Here is a 25,512-nt window from a genome sequence, read left to right on the forward strand (position 1 = left end):
AGAATGGACTGGTTGGATCTTCTTGCAGTCCAAGGGACTCTCAAGAGTCTTCTCCAACACCACAGTTCAAAAGCATCAATTCTTCAGTGCTCAGCTTGCTTCACAGTCCAACTCTCATATACATACATCACTACTGAAAAAACCATAGCCTTGACTAGACGGACCTTTGTTGGCAAAGTAATGTCTCTGCTTTTCAATATACTATCTAGGTTGGTCATAACTTTCCTTCCAAGGAGTAAGTGTCTTTTAATTTCATGGCTGCAATCACCATCTGCAGTGATTTTGGAGCCCCCAAAAATAAAGTCTGACACCGTTTCCACTGTCGTCCCATCTATTTGCCATGAAGTGATGGGACCAGATGCCATGATCTTAGTTTTCTGAATGTTGAGCTTTAAGCCAACTTTTTCACTCTCCTCTTTCACTTTCATCAAGAGGCTTTTTAGTTCCTCTTCACTTTCTGCCATAAGGGTGGTGTCATCTGTATGTCTGAGGTTATTGATATTTCTCCTGGCAATCTTGATTCCAGCTTGTGCCTCCTCCAGCCCAGCATTTCTCATGATGTACTCTGCATATAGGTTAAATAAGCAGGGTGACAATATACAGCCTTGACGAACTCCTTTTCCTATTTGGAACCAGTCTGTTGTTCCATGTCCAGTTCTAACTGTTGCTTCCTGACCTGCATACAGATTTCTCAAGAGGCAGGTCAGGTGGTCTGGTATTCCCATCTCTTGAAGAATTTTCCACAGTTTATTGTGATCCACACAGTCAAAGGCTTTGGCATAGTCAATAAAGCAGAAATAGATGTTTTTCTGGAACTCTCTTGCTTTTTCGATGATCCAGCACATGTTGGCAATTTGATCTCTGGTTCCTCTGCCTTTTCTAAAACCAGCTTGAACATCTGGAAGTTCACGGTTCACGTATTGCTGAAGCCTGGCTTGGAGAATTTTGAGCATTACTTTACTAGCATGTGAGATGAGTGCAATTGTGCGGTAGTTTGAGCATTCTTTGGCATTGCCTGTCTTTTGGATTGGAATGAAAACTGACGTTTTCCAGTCCTGTGGCCACTGCTGAGTTTTCCAAATTTGCTGGCATAGTGAGTGCAGCACTTTCACAGCATCATCTTTCAGGATTTGGAATAGCTAAACTGGAATTCCATCACCTCCACTAGCTTTGTTCGTAGTGATGCTTTCTAAGGCCCACTTGACTTCACATTCCAGGATGTCTGGCTCTAGGTCAGTGATCACATCATTGTGATTATCTGGGTCATGAAGATCTTTTTTGTACAGTTTTTCTGTGTATTCTTGCCACCTCTTCTTAATATCTTCTGCTTCTGTTAGGTCCATACCATTTCTGTCCTTTATCGAGCCCAGATTTTACACACACTTGCACGTATGCATGCATATGTGCGCACACGTGCATTTGCTTCCATCATAGCATTCTGTTTGGTTCCACCACAGTCCATACTATAGTTTGTAATAATTCTTTGCACATTTCCTCAGCTTGGCTGTACATTCCAGAAAGAGAAAATATTCGTATCAGTGATCAGCCCATCCAAGAGACTCAATAAATAAAGGTTAAAGAACAAAAGAATGAGAATATAGGCAGAGGTAATAAACCTATACGAATTTTCATCCTAAGTTACATGGGCAGGTGGCATAAAATAAGGACAACATCTTAGACCAGAGGAGGAAAGATGGATTAATTAATAACCACCTATGATCGATTAAATAACCAAAACTAAAACAGAATCCATTTCTTCTTTATTCTACAACAAAATCAATTCCAAATGAGTCAAAGATATAAACCTTAAAAAAAATGAAGCCTTTAAAAAATAATAAACTTGAAGATGAAGATGTACAAGAAATCTTAATAATCTTAATGCAGAGACTTTTTTTCTAAGCAAGTCAAAGAAGAAAGGATGGATGTACTTAAATATGTAAAAATTAACACTTCCTTCACATGCATATACACGTTCCAAACATAAAGAGAGACAAAAGATACATTGGGGAATTATAATTCTCATACTTGACAAAAGCATGGATTTTATTATATATGTTCTGACAAGTAAATAATAAGAACTCTAATAACTCAAAATAAAAATAAAGGACATAAACAAGGAGAACACTGTAAAACTCATACAAATGGCTTTTAAGGACCAGGATATATTTTTTAAGAATATCAAAGGAAAGGAATGTAAATTAATCATGAGATAGCCATATTTTATCTTTGAAATTGGCAGAAATGAAGAAGTTTGATAATCTTTAGTGCTGGTCAATATGTGGAGAAAGAAGCACTGGCATATAACTGTAGAAGGCTATACACATTGTCCTGAAAGTCAGGTCTTTGAAAGTCATTCAGCATTTTTATTTCTGTGTGTAGGACAATTGGCAGCACCTCTCAGAATTTTAAAGCACGTGGATGTGACAGTTGGACTATATAGAGAGCTGAGCGCCGAAGAATTGATGCTTTTGAACTGTGGTGTTGGAGAAGACTCTTGAGAGTCCCTTGGACTGTGAGGAGATTAAACCAGTCCATCCTAAAGGAAATCAGTCCTGAATATTCACTGGAAGGACTGATGCTGAAGCTGAAGCTCCAATACTTTAGCCACCTGATGTGAAGAACTGACTCATTGGAAAAGACCCTGATGCTAGGAAAGATTGGGGGCAGGAGGAGAAGGGGACAACAGAGGATGAGATGGCTGGATGGTATCACCAACTCAATGGACATGAGTTTGAGCAAGCTCAGGAAGTTGGTGATGGACAGGGAAGCCTAGAGGGCTGCGGTCCATGGGGGCACAAAGAGCTGGACACAACTAAGCAACTGAACTGAACTGAACAGAACTCTAGCCAACAATTGCATTCTAAGATTTTATTCTACAGATAAACATGCACACATATGCAAATATGCATAAATGAAGACAGTCATGCAAAAGACCAAAATAATCTAAACGACCTTGAATAGTGGACTGATTAAATAAGGTTTGGTTCATACCCATAGTAGACTAACATGTGTCCACCAAAAAAGAAATGTGCCAATGTCTTGTATCTATTTACTAAATGAAGCCCACAAGGCATGGAACAAAGGCAAACCCATTTTTTGAGAAAAAGAAGCCAATGATAGACAGATAAACATGGCTGTGTACGCATACCATTTCTGTAAGGACTCAAAGCTCAGAGGGGAGGAGCTGAGTGGTCAGTAGGCTTACTTTTCATGGTGCCTTTTCATATGATTAGGGGGAAAATGTGCCATCTGCACATATTATTTTTAAATTTAGAAGCTAGCTAGATTATAAAAAATGATGGTAGCATTACTCAGTGCAGCCTTCAAAAAGATCCTCTGTAACAATAATGGTGATGTTAGTAAAATAAAAAGATTTTTCAGTCTTGTTTGGTTAATGCTTTTATCACTCCAAGTATAAAGTTTTAAATGAACATCTAAAATAAAAAAAAGAGTAACGCTTTCAATAATTCAAGAGTGAGACAGGATTAGCCCTTTAGTTGTGAATAAGATCAACTTTAAAAGCCTATATTTAATTTATTTAAAAAAATTTTTTTACTTTTAAAAAGATGGCCAACCAAGGCAGCATGGGCAGGTTAATATCAGTTGTTGCTGGAGTCACTCTCTACCCATCCCCAGCAATGTATTCAAATGCAATGCCAATGGTTACTTATTAAACTCAAGAGATATCATGCCCTAGGAAAACCATTATAAACTTGGCCTTTAGAAGAACTGATCTCTTCATGAAATACTGAACAACTGTCTCTGAAGAAACGAAAATGGGCAATCGTCATGTAAGTATTTATTGCTTTCGGGACTCACACCAAGTTCTAATTTTGGTTAACATGGAGAAATTTAAATTATGAAATCATGATTGATACTTTCATACTTTATCATTGTGATCACTCCTAATTGTTGGTTTTCACAGTTTCACAGTTTCAAAGCAAACTATGCTTTGAAAATGCATTTGAAATGTATTTTATTTCCATTAGAAATATTTTCAGAGGGATGAAAGAGAAGTATTTGGAACAAGGTGGAAAACAATGCCTTGCAGAGAGCAAGTGGTTAAAAATTTAAGGAATGTGTGATTAAAGCAGTTAGTTTGTAGCAAAGCTACACAAAGCTTCATAGATGTCACCCTCCTGTTTTGGGACTACAGGTTCATGTTGTAAATATCAGGAGACAAAGCTACTAGGATTTTCACAAGCCTGTATAGCTTGGATTGAAGGGTGAAAATATCCCAGTACCAAACAACCAGGTATTTGTAAATATTCACAAAATAGATTTAATATTTTACTTTTCTTCTGAATGTCTAGGCTCATGTGAATAGCATGTCCGTAAACTATAAATGGCTAAAAATTGATGAAAATATTACCATTTGGAACTAACTAGGCACAAGGGAGTCCGGAGTTAAATCCTGATTTTTTTTTTTTTTTTTTTAAACAGTGAAAAAAGTATACCCAAAGCTATGGCAATAAGAATTTTAATAAGGTTTTGCTGCACCTACTGTAACTTCCCACAGGAAGAAGGATTTATTGTGTGTACGCTAGGAATGAAGAGAATAAAAATCCAGAATTTTCTGTAAAGTACAACTTTATTTATAAGATATTTCTCCTTTGCCCTACATCAGACTTGCACTCAGATGGTTGCAAACCTACAAGCATTGTCTTCAGAGAGGCATTATTTTTGAAGTCATCTGTAAATACCATTATCATAGTGGCCAAGGTTATGAGGCTTCCATTTAGTTGGTCTTTCAGAGAAACTGAAACCTACTTTTAAAATACTCCTGATCCTGGGAACTCTCTGGTGGGCCAGTCATCAGGACTCTAAGCTTCCAATGCAGGTGGCCTGGGTTTGATCCCTGGTCGGGGAACTAAGATCACCATAAAGTGTGTGGTGTGGCCAAAAGCAAATAAAATTTTTTTAATTTTTTTTTTAAATAAATAAGATACTTTTGATCCATGCAGAGGACCTCAGGAAAAATTATTGGCCCCTGCCTTAGCTGCTTCAGAGGATATTTTCACCCCTTGAAAGTCAATCCCAAGGGGCCGTGGCTTGTATGAGTGGTCTAGCATTTTATGTATTTCTTTTTTGAATCCTCAGAGCCAATCTTACTCCCTGCCAGAAGGCAGTCAACACTTGCCCAAAGGGCAGGCCTTACCCTCGGCAGACCTGCAGCCTCTCAGCCACCCATCAGGGAGTGGAGAGCCAGAGTCCCACCAGCCTGTAAGCATTTATTTTCCCTCCAAATCATAAGTATGACCAGGCTTTCTCATGGGCCCCATATTACTCACCAGTGACTTGTCATGCTAAACCCTCCAATCTGAAAAGGTCCCCATGAGGCATTCCTTCCAAGCAGGGACATTTTTCCCTGGAAAATGTTTGTTACCATATTTGCAGCTATGGTGAAAATTTAATCTAGGAACTGAGCTTCCCTTCCCAACAGTGTCCCTTAATGGTGCCCAGGAACAGGGAATGTGATCCTACACTATGCTCCTATGACACCGTAGAAAATATTAGTGGAATTTAACATGCATAAAGAATGATATGTTCTAAGACTGTGTTTCTAGATAAGTAAATGCAAAATCTTTTACAAGGACAAATGACTGCATTAGAAAATGACTTGAATACGTACAAACTTAAAACTCAGATGCTTATAGTTTTAAAGTAGCTATACTTCCTGGTGGTGGCTTAGTGGTAAAGAATCCGCCTTCCAATGCAGGAGACACAAGAGACTCAGGTTCAACCCCTGGGTCAGGAGGATCACCTGGAGAAGAAAGTGGCAACCCACTCCAGTATTTTTACCTGGAAAAATTCACAAACAGGGGAGCCTGGTGGGCTACAGTCCACGGGATTGCAAAGAGTTGACACGACTGAGTGAGCACGCGCGTGCACGCACACACACACACACACACACACACACACTCACTCAACCAAAACACATTTGGAAACTAAATGTTAGCAAAATACAAGTCCATGATGTGCAAAAGTATGTTGTTGATTTAGTGTAATAGATAATGTTCTTGTGCTGAGGTTAAATGCTGGGCTCAATGCAAAAATGGCACGGATAGCTATTATGTGGTTTTTCTGAGTTACAGCATCCCTGAAATATGATGTGGTGTGTGACTTCTTAGTTCTCCCATCACGTTTCTCTATCCTAACTACTGAGAAACCTTTGTTTATAAGACTCCCTGTAAGACAATTGGGCATTCTCTTAGCCAAAATGCAGGCTTTTTACATTAAACCTCCTTCTGTTCTTTGTTCTTTTATCATGAGCTTGTAACAATTAAAGTATGTTATTTGGCGTGCTTTATAAATAGAAACACAAACACAGGCATTGAGATCATGTGCTATCGCCTGCTCAACCTGATGATCCAGCATGCTTCATACTAGTTTTTCAGTGCAGTTCAGCTCAGTTGCTCAGTCATGTCCAACTCTTTGTAACCCATGGACTCCAGCATGCCAGGCTTCCCTGTCTATCACCAACTCCTAGATCCCACTCAAACTCATGTCCATAGTGTTAGTGATGCCATCCAACCATCTCACCCTCTGTCGTCCCCTTCTCCTCCCACCTTCAGTCTTTCCCACCCAGCATCAGGGTCTTTTCCAATGAGTCAGTTCTTTGCTTCAGGTGGCCAAAGTATTGGAGCTTCAGCTTCAACATCAGTCCTTCCATTGAATATTCAGGACTGATTTCCTTTAGGATGAACTGGTTGGATCTCCTTGCAGTCCAAGTGACTCTCAAGAGTCTTCTCCAAAACCACAGTTAAAAAAGCCTACTAGGAAAGCTGAATCTCTCAAAATATGTCCATAAAGCAGAGTCCATAGATAACTGTTTGACAAATATTGGTCTAAAGCCATTTGAAAGTTGGAAATCATATTTTCCAAGGTACTCTGATATGGAATCCTAGTGAATTCCGAAAACTGAAAATTACTTTTTTCCTTTGTGTTTTTCTCCAATGCTTTTGCCATCATCATTGATTTTTCTGAATTCCAGACATAGTGTTTCTACCTAACCTGTTTGGAGCAGTAAGAACTGACACTGGTATATTATTATCATTTGCTGAAACACACAGTGTTCAGAGTCTGCTTAGCCTAGAGACCATGTCTCTGCTCAATGAGCTTTGTGCAGAGACAGAAAAATAGATCTTCATGAAAAAAGCTTAGGTTCAGCCAGATGACTCTTCCTCTGTGTGAGTTATTTTCAAGATACTAACCATTTGGAGGAAAACAGAATATTGTGACAAAGAGTGAGATGACTTAGTCACAAGAGTATGGCTGTAGAGGGCAGAGTCATAGACAGGGAGCAAGATCTAGGGGTGCCATGGATAAATGTGGAAATCATCACAAACTCAAGAGGACTATTGATTTCTGGAAAATGTTTTCGAGACAAATGAACAGGTGCTAAAAAAGTACTACTGAATTTCTACTCATAGCATGGACCCTGGACTAGTAGCAATGTCCACATGGCTGGGGTGCTTTTAGAAATACAGAATCTGGGACTTTCCTGATAGTCCAGTGGTTAAGAATCCAAGTTGTAATGTGGGGGACACGAGCTTTATCCCTGATCGAGGAACTAAGATCTCATATGTCGAGGAACAACTAAGCCCACACACCACAAACAGAGAGCCTGCCTGCAGCAACTACTGAAGCCCTTGCACTCTGGGGCCAAATGCCACAGCTAAGACCTGACACAGACAAAGAAAAAAAAATGCAGAATCTCAGGCCCACCCAGACCTACTTAATCAGAATCTACACTTTAACAAGATCCCCAAGTGTTTCCCATGCATGTTGAAGTTGAGAAGTACCCAACTGGGGAACAAGTTCTTCAACTTGCCTGGATGTTGGAGTTACCTGGGGGTTCTAAAAACCAGCGAGGCCTGAGTCCCACCCCCAGAGAATCTGAATTAATTGGTCTGGTAGTTGGCCTGAGTGTTGGGTTTTCTAAACGCTCCCCAGGCAATGCTGATGAGCAGAGTTTGAGAAATGGTGACCCGCACACCACAATCCTGGCAAGACCAGCTCAGCACACTGCTGATGAACGAAGTGTCATTGTGAGTGCCTGGAAATGAAAACCAACTGATAAATGTCAGAACATCTGCTCAGTGATCCCCAGGGTGTTTGTCAAGATGCCACGTTTATGACTCGCTTGTGCTGATATTTAGCCAATACAAATATTGTCTGAAATGGGACTACGTGGTGGACCGTGAACACCCAAGAGATACATGACAGGTGGGGCCTAGGTCAGGATTCCTGAGAAAAGAGGCGAGGCTCTAAAGACAGCTGAAATGTGATGGGGAATTTAAGACAAAAGTACATATGGCTTTAACCAAGAGTGCTTTACACTGTGATCCCAAAACTCAAAGAATCACAGTGACCCCCAAATAGAAACCAGCCTAGACTATGCAGGAATATCTCTCCTATCAGGAAAACTTTTGTCCTGCAAAGTTAGTCCTTTAGATCATCACCATACGGAAGAGGAAATAAAAATGGCCTCTGCCATCAAAACATGACATGCACTAAAGCAAGCTTTATTTAATGACAACTCGCCCACATGAAGTTTAACTACGTTTTAGGCAAAATTACACAATCTTGGCTTTGGAGGTGTATTTGGCTATAATAGATTAAAAGCAGTCATTTAAAAGAGGTGCGGGATAAAGACTGGCAAGGACAAATACACTGACAGAAGGAAGAACATGTAACTGAAAACTTGACCCAGGACAAACTTGACCCAGGAACTCTGAAGGTGTAGGAGCCTGGGGCACTTTGAGTACAGGATGGATTTGAGCACATCCCAACACAGCCAAACATCTCTACTCTACAGCACAGCAACATGACCCCAACGCCCAGCAATAATGGACATCACTGGAGGTTTAAAAGGGCCTTTTGAAATGATGATGGTAATGACAACAGACATTTTTTAAGTTGTTGTGAGACAGTGAATAGCTTTGAGCACAGTGGCCCACGAAATTTGAGCCCTTTACAAAGCACTCCATATATACAAGTGTCAGTCCTCACAGCAATTCTAATAGTAAGGTGCTATTATTATTAGTCCTCTTTTAAATTGTGGAAAGTGAAGCAAAGAGAAGTTAGGTTATTTGTCTGAGGTTGTATTAATATATCTAATAAGAGGTATTATTAGTATATTAGTATATTAATATATCTAATAAGAGGAATTCTAGTTGAGCTATTTCAAATCCTGAAAGATGATGCTGTGAAAGTGCTGTGGCATATTGAAAGTACTCAATATGCCAGCAAATCTGGAAAACTCAGCAGTGGCTACAGGACTGGAAAAGGTCAGTTTTCATTCCAATCCCAAAGAAAGGCAATGCCAAAGAATGCTCGAACTACTGCACAATTGCACTCATCTCACATGCTAGTAAAGTAATGCTCAAAATTCTCCAAGCCAGGCTTCAGCAATACGTGAACTGTGAACTTCCAGATGTTCAAGCTGGTTTTAGAAAAGGCAGAGGAACCACAGATCAAATTGCCAACATCCGCTGGATCATGGAAAAAGCAAGAGAGTTCCAGAAAAACATCTATTTCTGCTTTATTGACTATGCCAAAGCCTTTGACTCTGTGAATCACAGCAAACTGTGCAAAATTCTAAAAGAGATGGGAATACCAGACCATCTGACCTGCCTCTTGAGAAACCTATATGCAGGTCAGGATGCAACAGTTAGAACTGGACATGGAACAACAGACTGGTTCCAAATAGGAAAAGGAGTACATCAAGGCTGTATCTTGTCACCCTGCTTATTTAACATATATGCAGAGTACATCATGAGAAACGCTGGGCTGGAAGAAGCACAAGCTGGAATCAAGATTGCTGGGAGAAATATCAATAACCTCAGATATGCAGGTGATACCACCCTTATGGCAGAAAGTGAAGAGGAACTCAAAAGCCTCTTGATGAAAGTGAAAGAGGAGAGTGAAAAAGTTGGCTTAAAGCTCAACATTCAGAAAACAAAGATCATGGCATCCGGTCCCATCACTTCATGGCAAATAGATGGGGAAACAGTGTCAGACTTTATTTTTGGGGGCTCCAAAATCACTGCAGATGGTGATTGCAGCCATAAAATTAAAAGACGCTTACTCCTTGGAAAGAAAGTTATGACCAAGCTAGATAGCATATTGAAAAGCAGAGACATTACTTTGCCAACAAAAGTCCGTCTAGTCAAGGCTATGGTTTTTCCTGTGGTCATGTATGGATGTGAGAGTTGGACTGTGAAGAAAGCTGAGCACTGAAGAATTGATGCTTTTGAACTGTGGTGTTGGAGAAGACTCTTGAGAGTCCCTTGGACTGCAAGGAGATCCAACCAGTCCATTCTAAAGGAGATTAGTCCTGGGTGTTCTTTGGAAGGAATGATGCTAAAGCTGAAACTCCAGTACTTTGGCCACCTGATGCTAAGAGTTGACTCACTGGAAAAGACTCTGATGCTGGGAGGGATTGGGGGCAGGAGGAGAAGGGGATGACAGAGGATGAGATGGCTGGATGGCATCACCGACTCAATGGACTTGAGTTTGAGTGAACTCTGGGAGTTGATGATGGACAGGGAGGCCTGGCGTGCTGCAGTTCATGGGGTGGCAAAGAGTCGGACACGACTGTGCCACTGAACTTAACTGAACTGAATAAGAGGTGAACATGAATTAGGGTTTGGGTAGAAACTCTTCACACTATGTCTTGAGCTCCTATTACACTAACTAGAAGCTAATCAACAGGGATGTCTACAACTATGGAACTGGATTATCACTTCATGTGTCTCTACCCCATCTCTGAGCTTTCTCCTTCTATCCTCATCCCCACACTGGAATAGATGCTTTTCTGTAGTGCTTCCATAATATTCCGTGTATAATGCCATCACTTCTCTCCCAGGTGATTCTGGAATTCTTTATACATCACTGGACAGAACTGGACTGACGGCTCCAACTGCCCTGGGGGTTGGACTATGTCTCATTCGTCTTAGCATCCCCAGTACCAACACAATACCTGGCGCACAGCAAATGTGAATGAATTCATCAATTCATTACGATTTCTTATTTTTTCCACTACATTTATTTATTTATGTTTGTGCTGGGTCTTGCTGCTGGGGTTTCCTCTACTTGCAGAGAGTAGGGGCTACTCTCTAGTTGCAGTGCATAGGCTTCTCACTGCAGTGGCTTCTCTAGTGTGGAGCACAGGCTTTAGGGCACAGGCTTCAGGAGCTGTGGCTCCTGGGCTCTGGAGCACAGGCTCAGTAGCTGTGGCTCCTGGGCTCTGGAGCACAGGCTCAGTAGCTGTGGTGACACGTGGGATTTTCCTGGATCAGGGATCAAACGTGAGTCTCCTCTTCTTATGAGGATACCAATCACTGGATTTAGGACCCTCCCTCCATCTGAGCTCATCTAAAACTCCTTAACTAATTATATCTGCAAAGGTTCAATTTCCAAATACGGTCACATTCTGAGGTTCTGACATGAATTCAGGGGCACTGGTCAACCCACTACTCCAAGGAAATTGGGTTTCATTGCCTTAAGCTAGTAGTGGTTTTCAAACTTTGCATAGCAGATTCCTTTGGAAGACTTATTTAAACAGAGAGCTGGGCCCCATCTGCAGAGAGTGTGATTCAGTAGACGCTGTATAGTGGAGCCGGAGAATCTGCATTTCTGACAAGTTCCCTGGTGATGCTGACACTGCTGTCTAGGCACCACACCTGGAGAACTACTCTCTTAGGCAACAGAGAAGCCCCAGTCGATCTCAGACAAGGGGATGACAAGGTGGGCATTTTGGATGGACCATGCTGGAAGCTGGTGGAGAAAGGTGTGGAGAGAAACATGACCAAAGGCAAGTAAAGCCCCTGAAAGACAGTGGCCCTGGAGAAAGATGATGAACCCCTGCCCTGAACTGAAACAGTGACAATGGGATTGGAGAGAAAATGACAGATGGGAGGGTCAAATGGACATAACTTGCTAACTGACAAGATATGGGAGGTGGGGGACAAGAAAGACTCCACGGAGCCTCCCAGCTACCTGGCTGTGAATGCAGAATGATGGTGGCGCACCCTGAGAGTGAGGACAAGTCTGCAAGGTGAAAGGATGAATTTGGTTTGGGGATCTGTTGGGTTTGAAATATCTGGGTATTACACCTAACATAGCTGAATCTGAAACTCAAGAGAGAAGTCTGGGGTTGAGGTGGTTTGTAAGTATAAATTCTGGGGGTTTTTTTGTTTTGTTTTTAAGTGAGTATGTATTTGTTCACAAACTACTGGACTGACAGTGGCTTCAATAACAAAGACCTTAAGTTATTAACTCTGACAGAAAGCCTGAATGCAGGGAACTTCAGGGCTGGTTCAGCAGTTCAGTCCCATCACTACGGACTCAGGGTACCCCTGCCTTTCTGTTCTGCCACCCCCGAGGTACTGGCAACATCTCCACTCATGGATGCAAGAGAATGGCCACGTGCGTGTTCAGGTTTGCAATCTCACAGGATAGAGTCACAGGCAAGAAGGAAAGGGGTAGAGAAAAAGTGGGTTTCTCTTCTGTAAACAGTCCCCTGTCAGTGAGGATAATCTTCTGGGAAACCCCAGGCAGACATCCCTTTGTATCACTTTGGCCAGAATTGGTCAAAAGCCCACTGCAAGACCAATGACTGACAAAGATGAAGAGCACGGTGATGGATCACGATTCATCCCGAACGCTGGGGAATCATCCTGTCAGTAAGTGTTCTTTCCCTCTCCTCTCTCTCTCACACTCTCTCCTTCTTTCTATGTCTTGGCCTCATTCTCTCCTATCGAAAATGAACCTTGCCTTTTGAATACTGGGGAAGGCAAAGGAGTTGATGAGGGGGAGACCTGGCCAGTTCAGGCACCACAGAGAATTCCACAGCCTCACATAGCTCCAGATTAACTACCCTAAGGAAAAGAGTTTTCTCTAAGCAGCCATACATACAGTGCCAAGGACAATTCTGATTGACTTGGGTATGTACCTATTTCCCGGACTATCATGTTAGCCAAGGTTGGCCTTACCTATTCTTAGGGATGGGTGGCATTGCTTTGTCAGTATTACTTTCTTATAACTACTGGCTCTTTGTTTTTAAGTGTAGAGTCATAGTTTTATTATTTTATTTTGTATTGGAGTATACATGCCTTACAACCTTGTGTTGCTTTACAATGTTGTTTCTGCTGCACAACAAAGGGAATCAGCTATCTATATACATATATCCTCTCCCTCTAGAGCCTCCCTCCCACCCCCAACTATAGTTTTTTATTAATATTATTATGACTACAAATATGACTACTATTGAAATAGAAAGAGAATGAAGATTTGAAGATCAGATGGGAAGGCAGTAGAATAAATCACCCTTCTGGGGATGTAGGTTTGGATTATGGTGGGAATGAAAAGGAAGACAAAAATGATTTAAAGAATTTTAGAGAAATAATTAAGAAGTTTAGACCCAATGCATAGTTCAACTCTCTTACCAGGGGAAAGAATAGCATTCGTTGTTTTGATTCCAGAGGAGACAAAAATCCGCTTAAAGCAAATTTCCCTCTTTCACCTTGTTTCCTCTTCAGCAAATCTGAACTTGTTCACAAAATGTTGGTTATGCCCCAATACACAGCACTATTCAATGCTGCAATGGCTCAGCTCAGCCCCTGATATTTTCAATTTTCAATTCCATCTGCCCACTTATCATTGACTGCAGAGGATCCCAGAGTATACTTGCTTCCTTTTTTCCTGCAAGCAATGAATCCCAAGTTTATAATGCTCACTGAATTGGAAGGGGGAAAAAAAGTCTTTGGCAATAGAAAAAAGACATGGACAATTCTTTTCTAATGGGGAAAGTGCTTCATTTTTCATCACTCTTGAAGGCATGTCTCCTTTCATAGTTGAGGAATAGCCATCATCTCCCCATCACCACTTTATCCTCCAAGTGCACTTTTGTTAAGGCAATACAGCAGTCATTGACTATCTGAAGGTTTTAACACTCTTTAGAGGCCTCTAAATCCCCAAACAATCTGTGGACAACCTCAAAGCAGACATTTCCCCCAGGACACAAAATCTGGTTTTGAGGCACTGATCGTGTTCTGCCTCTAGTAGAAATTCGGGGTTGTCCAGCCCAACACAGTACTGAAGGGCCTCCCAAAGGAGCTGCCAACTGGGGCTGTGATTCAGACAAAGAAGCAGGTGGGATAACAAGCTTTTACCTTGGGACCAACTTTAACTTGAACTCTTCCTCCTAGTTACCTTAACCCAGTACTCATCTTTCAGATGTGTCATCTGGGTTCCTTTGAAAGAAAATCAAAGAGAGAAAGACCCCATGGTCCACTTCTAATCCCCTCTTTTAAGTAACCACAGCAATGCCCTCTTTGTGACTGGGGACCTTGTTACCTAGGTGTCATTTACCACCAGAAGCTTGGCCTTCTCAACACCTTCAGGTGACATTTTGATGGAACTGTCACAGCCATGCAATCAGGGCTGTAGACCCTTCACAGATCAGACTTTAGCACTACTGACACTTGGAACCAGGTAATTCTTTGCTGCGGGGGCTTGCTGTGTGCCCTGTAGGATTTTTATTAGAGTCCCTTGGCCTGCGTGACTGGATACCACCAACACTCCCCTATTTGTGACGACCAAAAACTCTCTAGACTTTGCCCAGTGTCCCTAGAGGGGCAAAATCACTCCTTGTCGGCTGAGATCCACTTCACGAGGCACAGACCTTAAATGGGAAAGCAAGGCTACTGGACAGGAGAAGTCCCGATAATGTCCTTATCTGGCTGAGATTCCACCAGCAATCATGCCTTCCTGCCCCTCTGGCCCAGGCTCTCACTCCCACTGATTGCCCCTCTTATCACAGGGCAAAAGCCAACTCATCTTGAACCTTGACCCTTGTCCTCCTGTTGATGACCTCAGCAGTCGAGAGGCAGTGGTCCCCCCTACCCCAAAGGTCCTTAGCTCATTAATTAAGTTCTGATAGCCAGAATGCAAAGAGCTTCCCTGCAGAAATACCCAGGAACAAGACTGCCGAGCTACTGGTTTTCCTCCCTAGATGAACACTGCTCATCTGGAAAGACACTGTCTGAAATAATCAGGAGTCAGTTTGCTCACCTCTCCTCTGGGTGGAGCCCCCTCAAAGACTTGCCCCAATCAATCTCCCCCTGAACGCAGGAATCAGCTTTGCTACTGGTCAGTGTGACCCTGGCCAGTCCTAGTTAAAATGGAGGCATAGCTACATGGTGAAATTACTAAATATTCTTATAAGATGGAAACTGTGCTTAAATATACCCAATGGAGTACATTGCAATGCATTTTTTTCTATTTATTAATAATAGTTTAACTTTTTGCTCTGACAAGCATCAAAGTGGATTTGGATTTAAAACTCCTGAAAAACAAGGCTTTCAAGACCAGAGACAGGGTGTGGTAAGCTTCTCACATTGTTTGTGTTTCTGAGTGTATTGCTAGTACCTTTGAAAACAATGGCACACACCACCTTGATGAGTCTTAAGTTCACATCTCCTTAAGGTCAAGTCTCGGAGAAGGCAATGGCACCCCACTCCAGTACTCTTGCCTGGAAAATCCCATGGACGGTGGAGCCTGGTGGGCTGCAGTCCATGGGGTCGCGAAGAGTCGGGCACGACTGAGGGACTTCCCTTTCACTTTTCACTTTCATGCATTGGAGAAGGAAATGGCAACCCACTCCAGTGTTCTTGCCTGGAGAATCCCAGGGACGGGGGAGCCTGGTGGGCTGCCGTCTATGGGGTCGCACAGAGTCGGACACGACTGAAGTGACTTAGCAGCAGCAGCAGCAAGGTCAAGTCTCAACCTCATAGTCACCTTTGACGGTAAATACCACACTGAGATGTATAACCCAAACAGCATAGCCTAAGAAATTGTGTCTTTCTGGAAAATGACCTAACAATGCCAATCTTCTTTAAATGTTCTTAAAATGCCAATCTATAAAATTTAAATTATAGAAACCCCAAATTTAAGAGAAAGATCACTTTTTAAATCTAAAAAGTTTCACTTACTTTTCAGAACACACAGCCTATGTAAGTATTTAATTTTGAGATCTGATCCAAGGGGATGCTTTTTCTATTTTCAGCCTTATTTGCCCAGTCTTGCAAATATTTGTACTCATTCAGAGTGATGGCTTCCCTAGTGGCTCAGATGGTAAAGATGGTAAAGAATCTGCCTGCAATGCAGGAGACCTGGCTTCAATCCCTGGGTCGGGAATATCCCCCAGAGAAGGGAATGGCTATGCACTCCAGTATTCTTGCCTGGAGAATTCCATGGACAGAGAAGCCTGGTGGGTTACAGTCCATGGTGTCACAAAGAGTCAGACACGACTGAGACTAACACTAACAGAGTGATGGCCAAATCTTTAATAGTCACACCTGTCACTTTAAAAACTCCATCTTTGAAAGGACAAATCAATAGAAACAAAGAGCTCCCTGGTTCTCAGCACCCTTCAAAGGTTTCCTAACGCGCTTTCCTAGCTATCTGGTCTACATCTTTGGCTAATAGACTTCTAAAGCTGATTCAAGTGGAAAGAGGATCTAAGAACAGAGGAATCAGCTTTGCTATTAGTCAATGTGACCATTGTAAGTCCTAATTAAAACAGAGGAATAGTTGCATGGCAAAAATTACCAAATATTCTTGTAAGATTGAAACTGTGCTGAAATATGCCCAACAGAGTACACTATTATATGTGTTTTTTTTTTCTATTTAATAGTTAAACTTTTTGTTCTGACAAGCATTTAAGTGGATTTTGATTTAAAACCAAAAAAAGCAAGACATTTAATCAAACTTATTGTTTCAAGGAAACCATGGCCAAGAAGCAATCGGCTTAATGAAACAATATGCCACTGATCACCCAAGATTCATGTTTAAAGAGGTGAATGACCCCTCTGTTGTGTTTCAAATTGCCTCTCAGTGTCTACTAAATGTATCTGTGGAAACGTCACCAGGACAGTATCTAGCTCTAAATTCATCGACTTTAAATAGTACAATACTTTGCATTCATGCTAACTGGTTTCAAAGTACAAATGAGTGGCCAGTTAGGGGTAAAAGAACATTGTCCTTGGAGATAGGAATCCAGTTTTTTTCTATAATGGAGTAAGTGACTCTGGGCAGATGACTTCACCACCAAGCTTCAGTGTATCTGTAAAATGAGGTGATTGGATACTTTGAACAATGTTTCCCAGACTTCACACTTAAGTGTGATCTTTTGGAATGTTTCCAAATACTTGTGCCACATGTTTTATTAATAGTTCTATTTTCTTTAAATCCACTCATCTTTTTGACACAAATTTATCTTAAAAAGAAACCTTGTATTAATACCGTAAATGGGAAACTAGTATCACTTGACATAAACATAAAAAGGGAGAAGAGTGTATTAAACTCAAACTAAATACTATTGCCAGCCAAAGGCTCAGATTCTGTCATTCGTTTTCTGATAAAAAACAATTGTTTGCATAAAATAGAGAAGGTGTTTGCAAAGTAACTATCTGAGGCTTTCTGGGCCACATAATCTTTGTTGTTGGTAGTGGTTTAGTCGCTAAGTCGTGCCCGGCCCACACCATGGGCTATAGACCACCAGGCTCCTCTGTCCATGGGATTTCCCAGGCAAGAATACTGTTGCTGTTTCCTTCTTCAGGGGATCTTCCCCACCCAGGGATTGAACCTGTGTCTCCTGCATGACAGGCCATTTCTTTACCACTGAACCACCAGGGAAGCCTTACAACCTTTGTTGCAGCTACTCAATTCTGCTATTGTAGTGTGGGAGCAGTCATTGACCAAATGGGTATGAGTGGGTTGGTTATGCCCCATGCTGGTTATGTTAAATAAATAAAAACTTTCTTTACAAAAACAGGTAATGGACTGGATTTGGCCCCCATCTATAGTTTGCCAGCTCCTGGACTGGAAAAGTGTGAAAAACATACTGTTACCAGACAAAGACTGGCTATTCACAAGAATCTAGAGAGAATTTTAAAAGGAACTCCTCTCCCAGTTGGAAATCCAGTGGGTTTTAATATCTTCAGCGTTCCATGTTATCTACTTTGAAAAACCCTTGGTTGAATTTCTACCCTAAGAATCTCTGGTAAAACTCTTCCCTTTATCTTTTACACCCTGGATAAAGTCTAGGATTTCTTTCTTGTACAAACACTCAGTGTATATATTTTTAAAGCTTTCTCATTCATGGAAATATCAGTTGGAAATGTCTTAATTTTTAAGACACCAGTGGTTTTTACCCTTGGTTACACATTAGAATTATCTGGAGAGTTTTTAAAATACCTATACCTTGTATATCTGCATGCATGCTCAGTCACTTAGTCCTGTCTGACTCTGCAACTCCATGGACTGCAACCTGCCAGGCTCATCTGTCCATGGGATTATCTAGGCAACGATACTGGAGTGTATTGCCATTTCTTTCTCTAGGGGCTCTTTCCCAACCCAGAGATAAAACCCACGTTTCCTATGTATTGGCAGGCAGATTCTTTACCACTGAGCCACCTGGGAAGCCCATACCTACTATATACATATATCTTAATGATTCAGATTTAATAGGACTCAGTCATTTGTGTGTGTGCATGCTGGCTATTGCCAACTTGCACAGTCAGTTTCAGCTAGGGTGACCACCTATCCTGGTTCACCTGGACTGTCTCAGTGTTAGCACTGAAAACCCAGGATTTCCCAGGAAACCCTCCATTCTTGGGCAGTCAAACGGTTGTTTGCCTCAGCGCCAGCCCACCACTGGCAGAAAATCCTCATTTCTTTCCAGGAGGGTCAGGACAGTTTCAGAGAGAAGATGAGGCTTCAGTAAATTTCCTTAAGTAGATCCATTCTCCTCCGTTGCCCATAGAACCAACGGTGGGCAACCAGGTATTTAAAAACAAGGGGACACGAGGCTCCATGCTGTCAGTTTCTAAGCTCTGCTGGCCCTCTGCAGACTCAGGCAGGACATGGAGGAATCCATCCATCACAGCATCCGCCCTCTGCTTCCCCTGCCTCACATGGACAGGCCCCTGGCTAGTAAGACAAACCAGCAGTCGTTTTTGCACAGATTCTGTCAGGCAGAGAGAAGTGACCTTTTACCTGTGAGAATGTTTGACAGTTCATCAGGCTGGTAAGCAGTCACCCCAAGGGGGCAAACATCAGAAACTGGTCCTGTGGCTGGCCTCATGCCTTCTCAGTCTTCACAATGCCTCCGCTAAAATTCAGTTCCCTGGCACACTGTGGTCCTCGAACGATGATCCCTATGGCAAGATGTCTTAGTAGCAGGAAAAGGGGTAACTGGAAGACTTGGAATGAGATGGGGAGAGGAGGAAGAGTCCCAAGAGCCTATTGGAGCAGGTCGGAAAAGTCAGTCCCTCCCTGGCCAACTCTGATCACTGTAATGAAAGCGTTCTCCCCAGTCCTCACATGTTCTCTTTTTTCCCCAGTTTTTTTTTTTTTAAACATAATCTTTGCTATTTATTTATTTATGTCTATACCATAGTGGCATGTGGGATGTTAGTTCCCCAATTGGGAACTGAACCTGTGTTCCCTGCAGTGGAAGCACAAGTCTTAATCACGGGACCCCCAGGGAAGTCCCTCCAGCTTTATTGAAATAAACTGATGTATGACATTATGTAAGTTTAAAGTGTACACATGTGTTGACTTGATACACTTACATATTGCAAAATGATTACCAGCATAGCATTAGCTAACACCTGCAGCATGGCATGTAGTTACCATTTCTTTTTTGTGGTGAGGACATTTAAGATACCTTCTTGGCAGCTTTCAAGTATATAATACAGTATTATTTAACTATAACCACTATGCTATACATTAGATCCCCAGAACTTATTCATCTTACAACTGCGAGTTTGTACACTTTAGCTAAACTCATTCCTTTTCCCCTGGTTCCTGGTACCACCATTCCAGTGTTTGTTTCTACCAGCTTTTTTAGATTCCACATATAAGTGATATCATATAGTATTTGTCTTTCTCTGATTTATTTCACTTAGTATAATGCCCTCAAGATCCATCCAAGTTGTTGGAAATAACAGGATTTCCTTCTTTCTCATGGTTGAATAATATTCCATTATATATATATAATATATATATATATATTTGACATAATATCTCAAGTTTTTTTATCTATTTATCTAGCTAGGTAGCTAGCTATCTGCCACATCTTCTTTATCTATTCATCCATTGACAGACACATGAAAAGTGAAAGTGTTAGTTGTTCAGTAATGTCTGACTCTTTGCAGTTCTATGCATTGTAGCATGCCAGGTTCCTCTGTCCATGGAATTCTCCAGGCAAGAATACTGGAGTGGGTTGCCATTTCCTTCTTCATGGGATCTTCCCAACCCAGGGATTGAACTGGGTCTCCTGCACTGCAGGCACATTCTTTACCAGCGGAGCCACCAGGGAAGCCCCATAGGCTGTTTCTAAATCCTGGCTATGGTGAATAATATTCACTTTGTCACTGTGAACACCATTCCTCTTATTTTATCTTCCTGAGATTCTGCTGGGTATGGTAGGTATTGGTCCCATTCTACAGAAAGAAGCTGAAAATACAATTTCATTTGACTCAGAAGGAATATTGGGAGCAGAGTTTGACAATAACGTCTGCCCTGCACGCACACTTTGCCCTGGGAGAGGCTTTCCCTTTTGCCTTGCAAATAGTGATAATTGGCCTTTATTTTTCATTTCATTTCCTATTGACTCATCATCAGGAACATTTACTGACCCCATGGCCATGCACATGGCCCTCAGCGTCCCTGGTCAGCAGACCAGTCACAGGTTTCCACTGATGTTTCTATTTTAAAAACTAGCATTTTAAGAGTTGAAATGAGCTTTTCTACCATTAAATTTTTTTTAAATAAACAATTTTGACAGGGACAAAAAATTGGTTGATGAGAAGTCAACAGTAGAGTTTCTGGATCCAGACTGTGTAGGTTTGAATTCCATCACTTACTAGCTGTGTGACCTCAGGCAATTAATTAACCTCTCTGTGCTCTGGTTTCCTCATCTGCAAAATAGGAGGTAACAATACTTACTTCATAGGGTTATTGTGAAGATTGAGTGAGTATACGTCAATTGTTTGGATCTGTGCTGGGCATGTAGTAAATGTGTTATATTCAGCTGTCATTCTCAATTTGAAGTGTTTCTCCCATAAATTTCTCTTAAACTCTTAACTCCTGTTACTACTTAACTACAAGTACAAAATGGTTTCTGGACAAAATTATGTAATGAGCTATTTTAAAGCTGGCATACAAGGCACCATGTCAGGGGCTTGTTCAACACAGCAGGAATCAGGTCAAGATAGAAGGAAGTGCTAAAAATAACCCTGAGCCCTTACCACATGCCGAGTATCCTGCTGAGCACTTTTGACCCATATCCTTATAACAACCCACAAGAGAGAGATACTATTATTACCATCTTGCAGATGGGAAAACAGAGACTTGAAAGGATAAAGAGAGAACCAGCATCACACCAGGTTCAAAGGCAGATATCCTGAAGCGGGGTGTGGGGTGGGGTGGTTAGCTATGTGATCAGAAAGAAGTTTCTGACCCAAAGTGAACCTCAGTTGCCCCAACTCTATACAAGGCAAGTTTAGCCCAAATGGCCAACATTCACTCAAGGTACCATAAACCAGCATGGCAATGGTCTTGCTATTGCTGAGGAGAGTGCAGGTGTGTCTGAGGGTCTCCCTAGCCCAGGCTTTATTCGCTCCTGTTTAATAAGCCCAGGCCATTGCTTAGCTCTAATCCCGCCCCTAGTCTTCCCCATCCCCTCCTGATTCCACGTCAGCTCACACAGCAGGCCTCTTCAGATCGGTGTACAGTGAGCCCTCTGCCCTCTGCTCCCCAGCTCTGCCTCGGAGACTTCCTGTCTCAGAGTCTGGATACCAAGCAACCACTTTTAAATATTTACCCAGCAGACTGCAGACAGCGAAGGCTTCTGGAGACCAGCGCTGTAAAGAGCAAACAATCCAAATGCCACTCCCATTCCCTTTCGGTAATGTTTCCGAGTTTACAAATGACCCTTACCTCCTTCTGTCACCCAGCATCCCACCTCCTACGTGCCACCGTCCGTGTGCTGATTGTAACCTGGCATGGTGCGACTGCACCCTGAGCACGACCACAGCTAAAGCGCATGCTGCGGCGAGCTGGTGCCGCCCCGCTGTGAAGATGAGACAACAAAGGCTCGGACAGATGGGTCAGCTTGCTTGCAGGCCTACAACCAGCAAGGGGCAAAGAGTAACTGAACACAGTGGGACTGACTCCCAAGTTCACATTTTGTCTTTATGTCACATTCAGATCATGCTTGTTCTGCAGCAGCGCTGTCACAGGTCACAGTAAACTTGCATGCACACACACCCAGGAAGCACCATGCTATAGTTTCTCCCTGGACTGTCCCTTTTTTTCCATTTCCACCCTTCCTCTTCCCCCTTTTTTGCGCTTGCCTAACTCCTATTCAAAACCAGAGACGTTACTTTGCCAATAAAGGTCCATCTAGTCAAGGCTATGGTTTTTCCTGTGGTCATGTATGGATGTGATAGTTGGACTGTGAAGAAAGCTGAGTGCCAAAGAATTGATGCTTTTGAACTGTGGTGTTGGAAAAGACTCTTTAGAGTCTCTTGGACTGCAAGGAGATCCAACCAGTCCATTCTAAAGGAGATCAGTCCTAGGTGTTCTTTGGAAGGAATGATGCTAAAGCTGAAATTCCAGTACTTTGGCCACCTCATGCGAAGAGTTGACTCATTGGAAAAGACCCTGATACTGAGAGGGATTGGGGGCAGGAGGAGAAGGGGATGAGAGAGGATGAGATGGCTGGATGGCATCACCAACTCGATGGACGTGAGTTTGAGTGAACTCTGGGAGTTGGTGATGGACAGGGAGGCCTGGCGTGCTGCAATTCATGGGGTCGCAAAGAGTCTGAGCGACTGAGCGACTGAATTGAATTGGCTGAACTCCTGTTCATCTTTGAAGAGCCAGCACAAATGTCAACTTCTCTATAGAAATTCCTCTTTCTCTTCTCAGCTGTTTGCAGCCAAAGTGCTTACTATATCATAACGCAATGGTCATTGATCTATTTCTGTGTTTATTTCCTTGAGGACAGGGATTACAATTAATAGACCCACTGAGTCCCCCTCACCTGGGGTAGTGCTTGCCATGTAACAGATCTTCAATGCTTGTTTGTTGAAGGAAGAGGAGGGAAGAAAAATAGGAGGAGGAAGGAGAAAGGGGAAGAAGGAAAAGGAAAAACAGAAGGGAGGCAAGAAAGCAGGTGAAAGGGGAGGAACTGCTAGAGGATAGTCTAATTTGCCTGCAGGGCATTGCTTTTCAATGAATTCACTTGTCTCTCACGAGACAGTGTATTATTATTTTCCAGTCTTGATGTTAACCAAATAGAAGATCAGGTCACCTAAGCAGGTTATTCCTACTGATGAGTAGGAGTGTATTTAAATATGAGTGTATTCGGGCTGGGTGACCTATCTGGAAAATCTTAGTTATGATAGAATGCATAGAGCAACGAATTTGCAAACCATATCCTTTGTTTTAACACACTCCATCGCCAGAGTTGCTGGGAGCTGGAGGAAGATTTCGTAAAATATTCCCTCTTGATCATAAGAGTTAAGCTTTGCTTGAACTGCACGGAGTCAGAAGCCTTTGGGTGTCTGTTCCTCCCCTCCATCCTTCTGGCTGGGGGTATCGAAACTCAATAGATATCAAAACTTGATAAAGATGTCAGAACTCAGTAGAGAGCTACCTTTCCTCCTGGGAAATCAATGTGCTAAACCTGAGTCATTTCAGAGTGATGTTTTCAACATTTTTTCTGCCCTGGTGGCACTGCTTCCTAGGCTCCTAGAATCGATTTACTTTCTTTGCATCCTTCCTCCAGAAAAATGGATCCTCGGTGTCCCTGTTTGAGATGCAAGGACATGAAAACACAGAAAGATGATACGTAGACAAGAAAGAAAAAAACAAAAATCTCTCAGAGGAATCATGTACCAGGCAGTGGTCTCTGTAGTGTTAGAAGTATTTGCTTCATTTTGAGCCTGGACTGAGCAGTGTGATGGTTGGCTCTGCACCAGCCTTGTAGCTCAATGGGACCCCCACACCCAGTGGGTGCAAACTGTCATGCTGGCCAGAATATGGTTGTGGTGTCAGCGCAGATCATCTGGACTCCACACAGCCTGAATTTTTAACCACCTTACTGCCCCCAGTGAAGTGCATGCTTAGAACTCTGGAGCCACGCCGCAGGTCATGAGTGAAAAACTGATCTTTAGAGAGCCATTTACAAGGTGAAAACCCCTCAAGCAGGAAAGGCTTAGAATATTCTAGAAAGGTCATGGCTGATCTGCCTTCAACAAATATTTTTTCCATTTATTGAATACATGCCTTCTGCTAGGCTTCCTTTCAGATGCTTTGCATGACTGACTTATTTGAACTCTCACAGGAGACCTACGAGATAGGCGATATTATCTGCATTTTGCCGTGAGGAAGCCACAGCACAGAGTTTCTCAAACTTGCCCAAGGTCGCAGAGGAAATAAGCAGTCCCCATGGGATTCAAATCCAGTCTGACTAGAAAGCTTGACTATTATAGTTGACTATTAAAGTTGACTTTTATATCCCTGTACATGTGTGCTAAGTCATTTCAGTTTTGTCCAACTCTTTGCGACCTCATGGACTGCAGCCCACCAGGCTCCTCTGTCCATGGGGTTCTCCAGGCAAGAATGCTGGAATGGGTTTCATGCCCTCCTCCAGGGGATCTTTCCAACCCAGGGGTCAACTCATGTCTCCTGTATTGCAGGAGGATTTTTTACCACTGAGCAGGGTAAGCCCAGAGAAGGCAATGGCACCCCACTCCAGTACTCTTGCCTGGAAAATCCCATGGACGGAGGAGCCTGGTAGGCTGCAGTCCATGGGGTTGCTAAGAGTCGGACACAACTGAGTGACTTCCCTTTCACTTTTCACTTTCATGCACTGGAGAAGGAAATGGCAACCCACTCCAGTGTTCTTGCCTGGAGAATCCCAGGGACGGGGGAGCCTGGTGGGCTGTCATTTCTGGGGTCACACAGAGTCGGACATGACTGAAGCGACTTAGCAGCAGGGTAAGCCCATTAACATATCCTCAGTGGCTACTTATTATAAACATGATATCTTCTGGGGCATTGCAAGATATATTATAGATGGATGGGTGAATAGATAGCTAGATAATAGATAGATGATAGATGGATGAATAGATAGGTAATAGAATCTCATAATTTCAAGTTTAGAAAATATGTGTATACCTTCCAAATTTGCCAAGTCAAAATACACAGAATTGAAAGCCTAACTATCACTACAAGACAAAAAAAAAAAAAAAAAAGAGTTTGCCCAAAGTAGCAGAGACAGGACTGACATGTCTGTGTCTTGTCTAATTATCAGGCACTGGAAATGTTATTTCAAGGAAGTCTGATCTCGGAAGGCAGACACTGCCCCCATTTTACAGATGAGGAAATAGTGGCTTAGAGTTTAATTGGCTCAAGTTCACAGGA

General features: G+C 42.3%; 1 protein-coding gene across 2 annotated transcripts in view; it reads left to right on the forward strand.

Annotated features, from left to right (window-relative positions):
• Window positions 1–3,693: 3,693 nt before the first annotated feature.
• The window catches only part of ANXA13 (annexin A13), a 57,266-nt gene continuing 35,447 nt past the window's right edge, over window positions 3,694–25,512 (forward strand). The window contains exons 1-2 of one of the 2 annotated variants that reach the window (XM_027560905.1): window positions 3,698–3,791; window positions 5,101–5,223. In XM_027560905.1, the coding sequence (XP_027416706.1) occupies window positions 3,777–3,791; window positions 5,101–5,223 (138 nt within the window). In that variant the 5' untranslated portion in view covers window positions 3,698–3,776. Of the gene's footprint in view, window positions 3,792–5,100; window positions 5,224–25,512 lie in introns of both variants that reach the window. The other variant, XM_027560906.1, reaches the window with a different exon arrangement.

The sequence above is a fragment of the Bos indicus x Bos taurus genome, chromosome 14 (genome assembly GCF_003369695.1).
Source record: "Bos indicus x Bos taurus breed Angus x Brahman F1 hybrid chromosome 14, Bos_hybrid_MaternalHap_v2.0, whole genome shotgun sequence".
Classification (NCBI taxonomy): Eukaryota; Metazoa; Chordata; class Mammalia; order Artiodactyla; family Bovidae; genus Bos; species Bos indicus x Bos taurus.